Source organism: Scleropages formosus, chromosome 24, assembly GCF_900964775.1.
Source record: "Scleropages formosus chromosome 24, fSclFor1.1, whole genome shotgun sequence".
In the NCBI taxonomy this organism is placed as follows: Eukaryota; Metazoa; Chordata; class Actinopteri; order Osteoglossiformes; family Osteoglossidae; genus Scleropages; species Scleropages formosus.
The window spans coordinates 19,520,929-19,537,491 of NC_041829.1; the positions used below are offsets into that span (position 1 = coordinate 19,520,929).

Here is a 16,563-nt window from a genome sequence, read left to right on the forward strand (position 1 = left end):
ACACACACACACACACACACATTTTCAGAACCGCTAGTCCCTCACGGGGTCACGGGAAACCGGAGCCTACCCGGCAACACAGGGCGTAAGGCCGGAGGGGGAAGGGGACACACCCAGGACGGGACGCCAGTCCGTCGCAAGGCACCCCAAGCGGGACTCGAACCCCAGACCCACCGAAGAGCAGGACTGCGGTCCAACCCACTGCGCCACCGCATAACGTGAAATACTCTCAGGCAAAAAGAAACACTCGTGACAGACGGGAGTGCACGACGCGCTTTTGTGCCACGCTGCCTCTTGCGGGTGCGTTTACATCGCGGTGCTACGCAGGGATATTACTGCGGGTCGAGTTCAACATTATGATTATTTAACTTAGTGCCTCGTTTCCAATAAAAACTAGCACAGTGGAATTGTGGCACTTAATGTGTGGGGCTAACAAGCAAAATGGGGATTAAAACATTTATTATGCCCAACTCGACAGAAGCATTCCATTTAATTGACAGAGGGTCATAGTAAGATTTTCAGGAGAAGAAGGTGCATTGTCATGATGCTTTTTGAGGTTCCCCACTGAATATTAAGATGAAGTGTCAGTATAAATTGATCTGCTCTCGTTCAGACTGTATGAAAATTAAAATATTCCAGGTGAATCTGCACCTCCAGTGAATGTGACAAAACTATGTTATTTCCAAAGGTTGATCTTCCTTTTTCCTGCACCTTCTGATTATGATTTTTATAAAAGCAGTATAAATATTTTAATCATATGCCTCACATTTTAATCATGTGAGAGAATATAAATAACAGCAATAACTTCTTGAGCACTATGCATATCAACCCCCATCTCTTCTGTCTACATTCATTCTGCATATGCATAAAATGCATGTAGGAAATATATTTAAATAGCGTTTCACCTTATTAGCTCACTATTGTTGTGGGAGATCAAGGCTGAAAAGTTTACGATGAAATTGAGACACAAAATTTCATTCTGGTTTGTGTACGGCGTCAGTATGCTTATGTAAATCTGGCTCTGACCAAGTTTAATCCTGGATAACTACATATACGAGTTAAATATTAGAAAATGTTAAAATACTTTATGTATTTCTGTGTGAAAAATGCTCGGACATCACAAGGATATGTTTTTTCCCCATTATGTGGGATATCCACTTCTATTGTTTGGAACATTTTTTTCAGATCTGTTTTTGTATGTGTTGGTAGGTATCAACTATGTGACACAAGAAAGCAAATTAAGAGATACAATGAGTCTGTAAAAGCATCAAGGCCACACTTTTTTTTTAACAGGAACTCAATTATGATGTCACACACCTACGCATCTATTACAGGTTACATAGCCCTTCAGAATAATCCAGAGAGTGTTCAACTGGTAGCAGATTGTCACACTATTTCCCACCATCCATCATGAAAGATAAAGTGAAAATGGAAATTAAGACGTACACACTTTATGAAATAACCGCTCGTTTTACTCCACAGCAAAATAAATACTACATTGCAAAAATTCCCCAAGGCAACCTAAAAATAAGATTCTGGTCACGTAAAAATTGCATAGCCTAAAGCAGAAGGATTTTCTAGACTTCATCAGTCATTAGCAGTTCAAATTTCAAAGAGGACTTAATGGCAGTGAAAAGATCTTTGTTCAGAGGGTTGAACTTCATGTTGACAGAGCGGAGAGCAGGCATGGCAGAGAGCTTCTCCACTGGCAATTCTGCAAAACAAAAATAGGTTAGTATTGGGTATTAAAAAAAAAAACATTTACATGTGTTCATTTATGAGATGCTTTTCTCCAAAGCAAAGTACTTCTCATACAAAATACAATGTGTTCATTGCATTAGGAGAAAGAGACACTTAGATGCAGACATGTGATTCTTAAGTGGAGATAGTTTGTTTCTTTCCACCATATGAACCAACGTTCATCACACGAGCAGATGCATAAAACTTTATCTGAATATCGACGATTCCTGACCACCTTCCTAGTAATATTTTTTGGAGATGCATATAAACATTTACATTACATTTCTAGCATTTGGAGGTATGGGTGTGATATTAAACTAATTCCGCTGTTACTAGTTTGTGTTTCCACTGATTTTCTCTTCGGTCTATTTGTTTTGCCTTGTTCTACTGCAGCTCTGCTCTACTTTATCCGACACTGATAGTTTGGTCCTTCCTTGAAACTCCTTAGACCCATTCACATCTGTCTACTCTAGAGACTATATATTTTTAAGTATCTTCCATACTGTACGCATGACAAAGCAGAGTTCTAATGCACTCTGTGCTTTTTCAAGTGATATCACACTTTGTAGGTGCTGTTTGAATACAACTTCTCATGAATTCTTTACATGCATCCAAAAGCCTTTGTCCTGGGTCTTAGGAGGTAAAGCTTGTTCGCTCCCAGCCCAACGGAAAGGTGTGAATATGTCTTAGGATCACCACGGTTGTCGGCAGGTTTTTCCTACACGTCCTTCTGCCAACCTTTGACCTTGAGTTTCCAGACAAGCTATGACTCAGATTTCTTAGTCCCTTTTAACTCTTGTTCCTGTGCAGATTAACTACCCGCCTTCATATCTTACTCATTTGGTGACAATGCTAGTGATGTCAGGATCACCTCAAAATCTGCCTCAATTCTTTGTGCTAGTGAGTTGCAAGTGAAACTAACCATTACTCTATTTTATCATGGAAATCTTGATGCCTTTGGGTAAATAGATTTGAAATGGCTTAAAATATTTTTAAACACTAACATTTCTGCACATCAGGTTGTAGAACACAAATGTAGATTTTTTTTTTGCCAACTGTTTTGGGATTGTTTGTACACTATGAAACATCTTCCTTATATACATCTGTTAAGATTCTCAATTATCCAGGTCATAGTATGTCTAAAAACAAGGGCAACTGGACGTGAGTTGACTTGGAAAATGTTTCATCACTCATCTAAGTAGCTTCTTCAGTTCTCAAGGAGCGGTGTGGAGTTTAGGTTTTTAATTTAGAACAGCTGTGGGTGGTGCCCATTTGAAACTCACATGACTAGGGTCTCTTAACAATCCAACAATCACCTGCAATTAGATGGATATTGTTCAAATTAACCTAGATGATGTCCTGTTTTTTCCACAATTAGTGGTACTCTAATGGCCCATTAATGGCCAGAAACGCCAGACTCAAGGTGTGAATGAGTATGAAACTTTTTGGGGACAGATGCTAAAACTATGTTATACGTAGCTGATTATGTTTCAGTCCATTTCCCCTGTTCAGAGAGGGGTTTTCCAATTTTACATAGATGGCTTCCTTTACTCCTCTTTCAACCATGTCTTCTCTGGCTAAAATATGTATGTTGTTGTCCTCAAAAGAGTGCTCCTTGTCCTTCAGGTATAGATGGACAGCTGAGTCCTGACCTGAACAATTGCCTCCCCAGATGGCAATTCCGCTCTTCTTACCGGTAATTTCATTGCCTTCTAAACTGATTTTTTCCAATGTCGGGATTTCGGCCAGTCTTTCAGGGAACACCAAAAACTTGTTTCTGGCTAAATTGATACTTTTCAGATTCTCCATCCCCCCCACTGCATCTGGGAGCTTGTTCAGGGCATTTCCTTCTAAGTTCAATTCTGCAATACAAAAAAAGGCAAAGATGATGATGATGACTTTAACCTCAATTATTCACTTAAAGTGAAGGAATCAGGTATACCTTATACAAGATGTAACTGCAGTAAAATTAAGTTAAAAAGCTGGAGGTAATTGTTGTGACTCCATAAGTCACTTAATGGTGATAATGTACATAAAATGGTTTATAGGTAAAGGTGTAATGCGGTCCACACTGCAATTCTTTACATGTAATAGTCATGATTTAATTCTTATGTGTACATAAAGTAAAATATTAATCTCTACTGAAATCTCAATTTTCTCAATCTTGTAACTTCTAACCTGACTTTTGCAGTGTTTCTAACATATATGTATATCTGCACATAACCCTACAACTAGCTTCTCAGTCTCCTGGTGTGTGAAATCAGGTAACGGAAGTTAAAGGCAAGGGCCAATAATGAGTTTTTTAATGGCGTATAATTTCTCATACTTTAGGAGGAAATGTACAGTAAAGCATTATTGGGGTCCCTGGGGCAGGTCATATTTCTCTCTCTGGAAATTCATATTTCCCTTTTTATTGGTGAGCCAAAGAAACGGGAATCGAACTGACAAACATATTTTTACAATATGCATACAGTGAACCATGTGTAGTCCAGTAGTGGCACAGCTCTAAGGATGTGGGTTTAAGTCTGTCCTTGCTGTCCCTTGTGTCTCTGTAGGTTTTTTTCCCCCTCAGGTATGGATGAGGGTGTGTGAACGACCCCACAGTGCACTGATGATGCATTCAAATAAGCCTTCAGATTTTAAACTAACAAAACTATTATTCCCATTAAGATGTGGATTAAATCTTAAAATGTAAGCCATTTTATTATTAATTTTATTACTGACTCATTGGGTCTGTCAGTCATCTGATATGCAATTATTAATCATTTGAGACTAAGTCTTAATATATTAACAAGCGAATGTGTGGGTATATACACTATCTTTTCTGGAGCTGTGTGAGTGACAACAACATGCACTCTGTTCCAAGACTGACACTCAGAGAGCATAACGAGAAACGAGTTCATGTACTTTTGTGTGTATGAGGCCCTTAACCGCCATCCTACAGTCAGCACAGAGAAATAAACACAGCATGCTCACACAATTACATAAAATCCACAACAATCCACCTGGATGCAGAAAACCACCTACCTCTTAATTGAGTAAAGGTGGTGAAAAATTTGCTACTTAGTGCCTTCATTTCATTGTTTGCTAGTGTGATGACATGAATCTTTTCAGTGACACTCCTTAGGACCTTGAACACACCTTCTGGGAAACTAATCAGTTTGCATTCGGAGAGATCTATATTGGAGAGGAGGAGCAGTGGAACAATGAGTGAGTGAGAGGAAGACTGACAATTCAAACAATTTGCGGGAAATACTGACATGTGCGGTTCAACGGTGGAATTGCACAATGCTGGATAATGTACTACTCTACTGACAAAACACACTGAAGGTTGTTGCTAGACTACGACTTAAAAGCGTATGAGTGCATGCGATGGGTAGGGACTTTGCTAGAAGAAATACAATATGTTCCCTTCCCTATGGAGCACTGCCAGTGGTCACTTTCTTCTCAAAGTTGCCCGAAATCCGTGCTTGTCAATTTTCCACCTTAACACCGGTTAAATCTCTCAGCTGCAGTATTTCAACGCTCCCGTGACACACAGCTGATGCCGTAATGTTGAATGCATCTACGTCAAATGTCATTCTTGCTTCTGAGCTTACCAAGCGTGTCTCTCTCCTCTTCCACCGTGGCGTTAATCCGCCGGGCGACGTTAGCCACAGCCTCCCCCATGTTGTCAGACTGTCAATACTAAAAAGTGATTTGTTTATTTTAGTATCAAACACAAACATGTGCCAGGTGAGACAAAGTTCACACACAAAATATGCTTTTCGTTTCTTCGATTGGCAGCCTACAGCATCCAGGCAGCTGTCAGGCCTGGAAAGGACGCTATATATGGTATCGGGCAGACACGCCGCCCTGGACGAGTAGCTCCTGCCTGGGCAGTAAACCAGTTCCACTACCAGCCTGCTGACAACGTGTCTGCAGATGTGCATTTAGGAAAAAGAAGTTCTCCAAGTTCTCCACGACATTACAGAACATCAAAGCCAGTTTGTGAAACCAGTTTCACTGGTGTTCTGTTATTCTTCAGTGTGCAGGAAAAGTGATCCATTCTCCAGGTTCCCTCATAACAGGTTTGTCAGTTTAATCTCTTAAGGTGTCACCAGAGTTCAAACAACCCTCTCTCACTTAAGAGCAGTTTTCATTTTTCTCTGAGATGTACGTCACTTTGGAGAAAAGTGTCTACTAAATGGATAAATGTAAACGCAAAGCATTTCCACCACCGATCTAGGAACCTATAAACAAGGAAACATACATGTTGCACAAACAATGGCATCATTAAGGAGGGAAGTGGATCAATTGAACGGGGTAAATATTTACGGAGCTCAAGTAAAGTACAGCGATACCAGGAGGAGGCACGTGATTCGTACACCGTTTCAGTACTGTGAAAATTACTAGGTCCTGCAATGCTCAGCTCATCTGAGGAAGGAAGGAATAAGACACAGGCTGAACAGAAACATTAGTGACCGAGTACATTGTTACAGCACTTATTGCTACTAACTGGACAGGGCGGAAAAATGGTACAGTATAGAATTGTAGCTGAAATCAGAAAAATTAAACAACTGAGGTATTAATAAACAAGTAAGAAAAGATGAAACAATTGGAGTGATGAAATTGAGTCGACAGAATTGAGCTGGGTAAAAAATTATGAACACATTTGGGGGGGGGAGTGTTAGATTGTGTGTTATATTTCCATACAATTTTTTTGCGAAAATCATCAAAAGCTCTGTGATAATGTTCCAGTGGTTAGCGCTTCTGCCAGATACTCAAAGGACCCGGGTTCAAACAGGTTGGAGCGAAAGGCAGCAAAAGCACGAGAGCCGTTCCCCGATACAGCACAGTACTGAGACGAGCTGCCACCATCCAGGATGTCTGAATCCACCAGGTGTCGTGTTCCAAACGGGCAGCGATCCGCACTCCACCTGCCATCTTGACATTTAACCACCATCCAGAGCTATTACTGGTAAAAGGGCGAGCAGGACAATCTATTGGACTGAAAGCACGGGGTCCGAAGCTGAACAGCCCGGATTAAGACACATGATTCGTGTACGATGAGGATACTGATACAGTTTATCATTTAAGAAACATCGAAAAAAAATAAAAATGCTAAAGGAATTTAAGGAGATCTACTAATGCAACGTTTGACTCATGAAATGACAGTGGCTGCCAGTGATGTCAGTTGTGCAAATAAATAGTCGTACATAGATGTACATGATTATGTTATTTGTGTGTGTGTATATATATAAAATTGTTGTTTTATATTTACCACTATTAGGGCTGGTATTAAATTACCTGGGAACAACTAGTATTGTTCTTCGTATTGACTCCAACCGTTACAATAACTTTGGGATGAAATTAAGTGAAAAAAGTGTTATGAACAGTTAAAAGGCTACAGATACGTGTTCAGAGGGCTGTCACACTGTCACATTATGTCACTTTCCTCAAAATGGGTAAAGATAAGATTCACAGAAAAACAGCATTTTCTCCTCATTCATTGATCGCCGCCCGCTGGATCGGGATCGTATTATAGCAAAAATAACACTAAGCGATCAGTGTGCGAGCCCAACACACACACACACACACACACACACACCGCAGCAGCAGCAGCAGCAGCACAAAACTAAAAGGCCGCCGTTGTCGTTGTTTCTCCGGCTCCTCCGCAACTCGCAGCCTCGACGCAAGAACAACAAGTGCGGGACAAATTAGGATGTCTGGTGTCTATTTTTAGCTCGGGTCCCTCAGGCCGGAGCCGGGACTCTCGGGTCGGAGGAGCCGCGTTCCGGGACCCGCGTTGGGCCGCAGCGCAGGAACCGGAGAGAGAAGGAGCGCCGCCGCCGCCGCCGCCGACCTCATTTCCCCTTAGGCGGCCGCGCGCCATGTGCTTCCGGGCGGAAGGCGGGGAGGACGAGGACGAGGACGAGGACGGGGACAGGGCCGCAGAGCAGCACGGCGCAAAGGGCTGCGAACGTTGGAAAAAATAAGGGGAATCGCGGGAATAAAGGGCTTTGAGATGGCGGCCGGTCGTCAGCACCGCGGTAGCCGAACCGTCCCGGGCAGCGGCTCCGCGCGACCACCTCTGGAGAACTACTGCAGCGCGAGCCCGGGAGGTAAAGAGCTCGTCGCGCCGACCGCCGCGCGCCGCGCGCCCCGCGCTTAACGAGCTGCGCAGCCGCTGCGCTTCCTACCCGTTTACTCTCGTGGTCCGGTCCGATCCGATCCGATTCGAAGTGACTCGCTGTTCTCACTGTAGTACCTGAGGGTAAACGAAGGCTCCGGGTCAAGCCAGGCGGTGCAGCGGCGACTGGGAGTAACTGCAGCCGAGCAGCTGGTGGGATTTAAACGTGGAGCCGCCAACGTGACTGATGATGATGGTGTTGGATCCATTTCTACAGCACGCTGTTTTACTGCAGTAAATTCTACAGCAATCGTGGGCAGTGGGGTTTGAAGTGGATCTTTCGGTTCTCCATCCGATGTGGTGGAACCTGAGCTCCCTCTCGCACTCAGAACTGCTGAATCCCTCTCTCTGTATTCAGGAAGGGTCTCAAATCTTCGCACTCACTTCCCTTGATCTTCTACATGCTCAGTAACTGTGTACTATGTTCTCTGTTTAAACATATACTGTGTGTGCGTGTGTGTGTGCGCGCGCGCGCGCATGTGTGTATGTGTCCGGCCTTCTGCCCTGTGTTACCGGGTAGGTTCCGGTTCCCCGCGACCCCGTATGGGACAAGCGGTTCTGAAAATGTGTGTGTGTGTGTGTGTGTGTGTGTATATATATATATATAATATACTGTATATTTAAATTCTACATGAAGCTACTGGTGTAATGTATACCGGTTATAGTACCGTGGTATGAATCTGCATCCATATCTCTGTCTGCTGGGGGACTTTTGTACCGTTTTTGTATTGTTTTCTGGAATGTGCGTCACTTTGCAGAAAAGCATCTGCTACAGGAATAAACGTCAACAAGCTGCAGGTTTCACTTCTGTGTTCAGAACAACATGCAAAAGCTGCTGCCTTTTGACCCAAAGGTCACAGGTTTGAATCCCACCTCCAGCTGTAGAAAGCCTGAGTAAGGTACTTACCCTAAATTGTTCCAGTAAAATTACCCAGGTGTATAAATGGGTAAATAATTGTAAGTAATTCTAGAGAAAAGTATCAGCTAAATGAGTAAATGCAGTCCCACTGTACCCTGAGAGGAAGGTGGATGTCAATGATATTCCTTATCCAGTGCTGATGGGTGGACCTGATTTAATTAACAATGTTTTCATTAGTTGACACTTTGATGTAAATCGACTTAGTTTATTTATCTTTTTATACCTCTGGGAAGTTCAAGTTGCGTAACACTGCAGCAGTAGTGAGGAGAGGGGTTTGAACCAGCAACCTGCAAGTTATGAATCCCTCTCTGTAACGCCAGTGCTACCCTCTACCTTTTCTACTTTATAAATATTTGTAGTTATTTTAGAAAAGCTACATTTCATCCTTTCTGGCAACATAAGAAATTAAAAGGGATTGTGAAAGGGCACACACACACACACACACACACACACACAGAGTCTCATTTCTAAAGTGAGCTGATATTACAGTCATTATGAACAAACGCAAAGAGCACGAATCGTTATTTTGTATCGCCGACACTTTGCACGATGAATAGCTTCCTGGTTGCTTATAACGACACAGATCTATTTACTGTGGGCTTCTGCCACTATGTGACGTGACGGTTGCGAAATGTACCCATGATGATGACTTTTGTCTCCTGTTCATCCATCAGGTTGTTTGCAGGGGAGCCCAAACCACGTGACGCAGTGTCCTCCTTGACATCTTTGTGTTTTCGATCGTTTTCTGCGCATCTCACGTAAATCAACAGAGTAAACGAAAGTGATAAAATGCTTTCTGTTTTGCTTAGGCGCTCGGATCATCTACGACCGCAAGTTCCTGTTGGATCGCCGCAATTGTCCGGTGGCCCAAACCCCCCCGGCCCGCCTGCCGCTCATCCCGGGGGTCACGAGCCCCGACCTCATCATCGAGAATGGAAAGAATGAGGCCAACTGTGTGAATAACCATAATGGGCATTTCACAGCAGGTACATTTTTCACATTTTTATCGTCGTCACAGCATTTATGATTATGTTGTCTAGTGCTGCAGGTTCTATTTTGTCAATGTATTGTTATGGTTAATTGTAATTTATTACAGTTTAATTTATAAAGGGATAACTGGTAGTGTAGTGGTTAGAGCTGCTGCCTTTGGCCCCAAAGGTTGCAGGTTCTAGCCTCACCTCCAGTTGTAGTACCCTTGAGCATGGTACTTACCCTGAATTGCTCCAGTAAAATTACCCAGCTGCATAAATGGGTAAATAATTGTAACCTTAACAATGTAAGTTGCTTTGGAGAAAAGCGTCAGCTGAATGAATAAATGTAAATAGGCGACTGTATTCGTGACACATTTTGTGTAGCGACAATAGTCTCGCTGTTCTGGAAAATCCAGCAGTTACCGCAGTAATTAGAGCTTCTCTGATTTACCCAAAGGACCCAGTTTCAAACCCTTTGTCCTGCTATTGTACCCTTGAGTGAGGTACTTACCCTGAATTGCTTTGCTAAGATCTGCCCCACAGTATAAATAGGTGAATAATAGCTGAGTGTTGGAAGTTGTTTTGGAGAAAAGCATAATATAGATGAATAAATAACTTTTATTCTGACTGACATCCACCTTCGAAAGAAGACATTTTCTTAGAAATGTATTTTTGTTCCTTTCGTTCAAGGTGCCGGTGCCCAGTTTGAAATGGACATCTGAGAAGCCGGTAGCACGTGGAATCTGTGCTCGAGCGACGGGGCCTCTAGAAAGCGGTACTTGGAGCACCGTCGCCGCCATATCTTCCGTTTACTTTAATCTTTAGTGCCGGGAAATGGGCGAAATCTGTCGGGTCGATGCGGGACCACAGGTCTGACAGAGCAGCAGAGGAGAAATCGAGCGTGAAACGATGGTTCCGTCACCGATCGCATTTCGGGGCCACGTAATGCAACTCGACTGATGTGCGTCCTCATGGTAGAGCCACGCTATGAGAGAAAAGAACCGAATCCAAAACTATTTTAAGATGTAATGCCATAAATGAAGGTATAATTAGTGTTTTTCCAGACCTCTAATTGTTGGTTACAGAGAACTGCGAAGACCTTGTCCAACAACGGTAGCCGTGCCCTTCTGGAAAAATCCCTCAAAGGATTAAAGTTCAATAGCGTTCCCCGAGAAGCGCATCGAAACGTGGATCGACGCGAGTTATCTTCTGTTTCTAGAGCTGCTGCTCTCTTTTTACTCTCTTTTTGATGAGCCCACGCGGTGCAGATGCTTAAGCGAGCGGCCATGCTGTTCCTGGAAATATCCAGGCTGCCGTTTGTTTAGTTTGAGCTTTTAGTTTGGAGCACAGAAACGCTAAACAGTGTTCAAACGTGTCTTACCTGGATCTCTCACTTAAGCCCCTTGGCACAGCAAATACTGGGACTTGGTGCAAAACCTTGCTCTCGTTTTGCTTTTGCTGTCGTCCCAGGTGTGGAAGCTGACCGTCCGTCACCCGTGAAAGCTGGTCCTGCGGTGCAGTTCCGCTTTGCGTTTGAAACGGTACAGGGTTCCTTTCACCGCGTTCCTGGTTTTGTTGTACGGCCACTAATAACAGTGGACAGCTCGCCTCAGAATAAGCCAACAGTAGGGCATGCAGAGTGGTTGAACAGAGAAGGCTCTAGAAGGTCGTTCAAGTGCTGTTCCCCTCGTGCCCATTGTGGTCATATTTCCTGCTTTTACTAGCACAGTCTCACATAGTGGGCAATAATGCTACGAAAATGTTTTTGGAAGCAGACGGGCCATGTGTTATATGTTTTAATGCGCAGTTTTTCCAAGATGTTATACTTTAGATCATTTATATATATGTGAATTGTTTTGAAATTTTTGTGGGATTGGGAGCATAACTGTATCCTCAGGAACATGGTTTGTTATAAATGATTGTGAATAATTTAGAAGTAAAAAATGAAGAAGGCAGTAGAAGAGCTGGTCTCAAGAGGCACAACCTTTAATGTCGTACATTTTTAATGTGTAGCCTGTATTGTTACAGAGTAGGGTATTTGATAAATTAATATACACGGTTCATTATGAACTATGATTCACCTGGAAATAATGTGAACAAAGGAAATATGTATGAATAATAAATTACTGTTACACTGCCCTCAGTATTGATTTTGAAGGACATTTTCATCCTTTCACATATTTTTTGAAGTGTTAAGTGATTACTCAGATTTCCTTTACAAAAAACTCAAACCAGTTGTAGCAAAGATTTTATTCTGAGATGATTAAAGTTAAGATAGTCTAGTCCGCAGTAAATTGGTGCTCTTTGTTTTGTTTATTCTTATACATGCTCAGATCCAAAATATATTGTTGTATTTTGTAATATTTACCAACTACTGGAATATTTTAAAATAATCAAAAGTAAATACAAAAGGGATACATTAATGATACTATAATTTGTAGTACCATGCAATAAAATGCCATGTATACATTTGATTTGTCTCAAATGTCAGGAAAATGATTTCAGAGGAATGCCAGTATCTACTATTAAAGGACCAATAAACGTCAAGTACACACCATCCCCTGTCCATGTGTACAGTATTTGTGAATACAGGAACACGTCACAATAGTGTCACTTAGACTGAGTAAATTTGTACAAGTACATATCAGAAGAACTGCACAAGATGAGGGGGGGGAAAAAAAAAATCGAATATTTTAAAATGCCAGACAAGTCCCAGCACACCTGCCAATTAAATTGCAGGGGCAAAATTATCTTTCCTGTACAATAAGTAGAATGAGGAAAATAGCTCTCTACATAGTAGATGGTAAAGTGCTTAAAGTATGGGATCAGTTAGCTTTTCCTAAATTGACCTTTATTCTAATTGATAAAGATAGACATCTATAAACTTCTTCAATCTCACCCCTGAAAAAACCCAAGTATTACAATCCATTAAATACTTAGTTTAACTATTTACATGAAAATATTTGTACACACTTGGTGTAACTATTTAAGAGCTTGCGTTATCAGAACTCAACTTGATGCAAATGCCTTTCACGTTCACATTGTTATTTTATATACCATTTCAAATAATCTTTCCAGGATAAAAAATACCATGCACAAAATGCAATTTGGTAATGCACCAAAGCATCACCAAATTCATTCCGTAATGTGGGATTTTTCCTCTTCTTTATAAATTGACCATTGGTCAGACATTTCAAGCAGGACATGCCCTTTAAAATATGTACATGGGGAGTCTGATTGTGCTCTTCCCCATGTCCAGGGTATGAGAACCTCGTGTACAACAAGAGTGTCTTGGTTTTACTTGCAGCCACATTCATCTACAATCATGTCCTCGTGGTGCCGGACCATCATCTCCCCTCCTTCAAAGTAGACCATGCTCATGGGGCTCATCTTGGTGGGCACACAGCAGATTGAGGGAACCCGATCAGGATGTAAGGACTTCAGAAGACTCTAAAGTGATGGAAAAATGTTTTACACATTACATTTAGATTTGTACACCAAGCTTGCATTTCCATAGTTTGAGTGCTTCAAGTCCAAATTAAATATATAGAATCCTATACTGCTGGGGTTTTTTTTTTTTTTAAGCCTAAGTACACATATAATCAAAGATTCTTGTAAAGGGTTAAAGTTTTACCAGAAGGGTCAATTTAGCATGTTGTGAGCAAATTCCAAAAACAAGGTATTTCACTAACCTGCATATAGGCGTGATTTGTTGGACGGAACTGCTTTCCAACTGGATTAGAACATGTTCCTTCACAGCGGTAGGCATTGTACCGCTTGGGAGAGATGACCCACGCACCCCAACCGATGTAGTTGAAATCAATGTACAGGTCCACTCGGTGGCATAAAGATGTACCGTCACCTTGGTTGGGCACCATGAATCGATCCAGTGGGTGGTCTGGGGGTCCTTTGTGGCGTTTGTGCCTCTTCGGGCGCCCAATGTTCGTCTTTTCACTGCTGGACAGGAACTTTGATTGTTCGGCCGTGTGGAGCAGGCTGGCTGTGTTCTGGAAGCCTTTCTCTGGATGCACATGAGAGAAGACCAGAATTACTGCCCTGTCATTCATGACTTCAGAGCCCCTTGAGTGGCCAAGATCAAGGTCAGGCAGATCTTCATTTTCCATCACTGGGTTTGTTTCATTGGACTCAAGTTTTCCTTTCAGCCAGAAGAAGAGCAGAGTCGTGATACTGAACACCTTCCACCTTCTAGAAGAGTCAATGATGGATGACCCAGTCAGCAGTCCCAGTGACTGATGATCATGACAGATTGCACTCCTTTGGCAGGGGTACTCATGATGATGAGTGATTTCCACCTTCATGTCTTTTACATCTGTGGTCTGTGGTATCCTTATTCTCAGCTTGGCCATCATAAACTGCTCATCAGACAGCAAGAAGGAGAAGTCAAAGGTAGCAATCCAGTGCTTGCCCCTTTGAAATAAACCTAAAAAAAGTAAAATAGTTGAGATTCTAATAATTGATCAATGACAACTGTAAATATTTAGTATTAAATACTGATAAAGACGGAGCTTAGTAGGCACCATTGCTTAGTGGCTTGCCGGTTATGCATCAGTCAACTTTAGAAGTGTTTTTCTCATCATACTGCAAATGACATTTATTGGACTGGAACTATTCAGCATTTTGTCAGGCTGCATCATAACCTTTGCCATTTTGTTGACGAAAATAGGTGTAATAGAAGTTGACAGTTGGTTTTTATCACATGTATAACCCAACAATAGTGTTACTTTTGTTTTTTGATATAAAGAGGTATGTTGATCCATTGCAACAGAGGCCATTTAAGAGGTGTGCTTAATCCCTTGTATAAAATGTATTTTTGTTCAAAATAGATTCATTACAGGCTGTAGAGAACACTTAATTAAATTTGGACAGGTGTGACAACTGAGATCCATCAAAAACCAACAGCAGATCGAAACCACACATTTAAACATCTTTTGCATTTGCAAACATTGCTTTCCCCCGTGGGTGTGCTTGTTAAATCACGCTTAGCCCAAGTGGGGGTATGGGAGCGAGTTGAAATCCGAGTCATGTTAAACTCCTCCTAGCAATAATGGAGAGAAAATCTAATCAAGGAACGTGTGAAAGCAACCGAGGGGTGGTGTTGGCTTGGGGATAACTGCTTTGCATAGGGATGTCTGGATGGACTTCTAATCAACATCACCTAGTCAAGTTGAAGGAGCACTCTTTGACCACTGGACTGTGAAGGATCCTTCACACACTGAGTCCAGGCTCATGCTTATTCACCCCTGTGAAGGGAATGTGTATTGTGGTCTCCCAGTGCTGTCTGCAGCTGAAACGCCACCACACTGGTCATTATTCATGACTTCTTATGAAGGCCGTTGTCCTGCGACCTGAAGGTTCTGGGTTCGAATTTTTCTCTTCCTGCTGTAGATGTCTTTATCCAAGATGACTTACAGTGTTAGATAAGCAAGTTTACAGTAAGTTACCAGCATATCCAACTGGGTATTCTAAGTTAATGGAGCACTTGTTCAGCCAAGTACTTTAATCAAGGGTACTGCAGCAGGAAGAGTCAAATTTGAACCCAGAACAGCCTCAAACACCACACCACCCTCTGTGCCAACACGATTCTGCTCTCCAGTTTCTTCAGAATACATGAGATCTATGCAGTGCAACTAAACTTAAAGCTGGAGAGCCACGTGAGTACTGCTGTACTGTACCTGTATTTACGCGCAAAATACCGTACTTACTTTTGGCAACTACACTTCTGACTGTGTCCGCGCTCTCCAAGGATCCCTGCTTCAGCAAATACTGGGACCGATCTATCCTGAAGTGTCGGTACAGGTGCATCATATAGGCGGGCAGGTGGTGTTCGGGTGTCCGGCCAGCGGAGGACTGGTTCGGAGCCCTCGTGCCGTTGCCGCCTGCGCTGACGTTGGGCCGCGCGCGCTCGGCCGCGGTCACGAGGCGGGAGCCGCAGAGCAGCAGCGCTATTAGGACCCGGACCGACAGAGCCATGACGCGGCAGCACGCGGTGACAGTTGCGCTCTCCGCGAGGCCACGTCGTGGCCTTTTATACCGCGGGCCCCCCGCGGCGTGTGTTTCACAGGTTTCTAAAGACGATGAAAGTGAGCACCTTTGAGAGCTCGCCGCATATTACATGTCAATAGGCGCCTCGTTAAAAATCTGAGGAAACAAACACCTTATTATAATTATTCAGTCAAACCTATAATCTAGTTACTTCAGTACGTTTGATTCCATTATTTTGATGACCTAAACTCAAAGGCGTTAATTATTTAAAAATAAAGTCCAGTCATGTGCTTTCTAACGTAGTTTTGCGCCCAATACTCCACATTGTGCAGCTACAATTTTAAACAGTAAAAAATATTAATGAAATATAAAAAAGTAATCTAATTGTTTCGCAGTTGTGCATATTGTTTTTAAAGAGGGGTGTAACGAGCAGTAAAACAACTTCATTATAAAAATATAACATCAATAAGGATATAAGCTCAGAGTAAAATCTTTTCGTTGTATTATTATGCATGCCTCGGCAGTGAGTGTGGACGCATCGGATGAACAATTCTCCTTGTGGATATTTTTCTGCGCTGTGGAATACAGTTAAAATTAGGGCATTCGGTTTTATAACTTCTAACAGTTTATACGTCAACAATCTGCGCGCTGGTGTGTATTTCGGAAAGAAATACGGTAAATTTGACAAAACTGAACCCTTGTCGCCGAGATGCTCCAGCCTTGTTCTTAGTGCGCATGCGCACCGCTGCTGCATTTTT

General features: G+C 42.4%; 3 protein-coding genes across 3 annotated transcripts; 1 reads left to right on the top strand and 2 right to left on the bottom strand.

The window, feature by feature from the left end:
* Positions 1-1,454: 1,454 nt before the first annotated feature.
* Positions 1,455-8,325, bottom strand: lrrc20 (leucine rich repeat containing 20). The gene is made up of 5 exons (XM_018761276.2): positions 7,923-8,325; positions 5,340-5,427; positions 4,768-4,917; positions 3,435-3,602; positions 1,455-1,714 (listed from the first exon to the last, which is right to left on the bottom strand). Exons 2-5 carry the CDS (start codon positions 5,407-5,409, stop codon positions 1,578-1,580), a joined length of 525 nt encoding a protein of 174 aa, XP_018616792.1. The 5' UTR covers positions 5,410-5,427; positions 7,923-8,325; the 3' UTR covers positions 1,455-1,577.
* Positions 5,444-12,352, top strand: eif4ebp2 (eukaryotic translation initiation factor 4E binding protein 2). The gene is made up of 3 exons (XM_029248854.1): positions 5,444-7,844; positions 9,641-9,817; positions 10,493-12,352. The coding sequence occupies exons 1-3, from the start codon at positions 7,748-7,750 to the stop codon at positions 10,522-10,524; spliced, it is 306 nt and encodes a 101-aa protein (XP_029104687.1). The 5' UTR covers positions 5,444-7,747; the 3' UTR covers positions 10,525-12,352.
* A 747-nt stretch (positions 12,353-13,099) lies between these two features.
* Positions 13,100-15,793, bottom strand: ndr2 (nodal-related 2). The gene is made up of 3 exons (XM_018760918.2): positions 15,526-15,793; positions 13,495-14,243; positions 13,100-13,252 (listed from the first exon to the last, which is right to left on the bottom strand). Exons 1-3 carry the CDS (start codon positions 15,791-15,793, stop codon positions 13,100-13,102), a joined length of 1,170 nt encoding a protein of 389 aa, XP_018616434.2.
* Between the last annotated feature and the right edge of the window lie 770 nt (positions 15,794-16,563).

Coding starts and splice junctions, on each gene's coding strand:
- eif4ebp2 (XM_029248854.1), top strand. CDS start 7,748: ATGGCGGCCGGTCGTCAGCACCGCGGTAGCCGAACCGTCCCGGGCAGC. Junction 7,845..9,640: donor CTGCAGCGCGAGCCCGGGAG/GTAAAGAGCTCG, acceptor TGTTTTGCTTAG/GCGCTCGGATCATCTACGAC. Junction 9,818..10,492: donor TAATGGGCATTTCACAGCAG/GTACATTTTTCA, acceptor CTTTCGTTCAAG/GTGCCGGTGCCCAGTTTGAA.
- lrrc20 (XM_018761276.2), bottom strand. CDS start 5,409: ATGGGGGAGGCTGTGGCTAACGTCGCCCGGCGGATTAACGCCACGGTG. Junction 3,603..4,767: donor CACCTTTACTCAATTAAGAG/GTAGGTGGTTTT, acceptor TTTGTATTGCAG/AATTGAACTTAGAAGGAAAT. Junction 1,715..3,434: donor AGAAGGCAATGAAATTACCG/GTAAGAAGAGCG, acceptor TTTGTTTTGCAG/AATTGCCAGTGGAGAAGCTC.
- ndr2 (XM_018760918.2), bottom strand. CDS start 15,793: ATGGCTCTGTCGGTCCGGGTCCTAATAGCGCTGCTGCTCTGCGGCTCC. Junction 14,244..15,525: donor CAGAAGTGTAGTTGCCAAAA/GTAAGTACGGTA, acceptor TACTTTTTTTAG/GTTTATTTCAAAGGGGCAAG. Junction 13,253..13,494: donor CAAATCACGCCTATATGCAG/GTTAGTGAAATA, acceptor CCATCACTTTAG/AGTCTTCTGAAGTCCTTACA.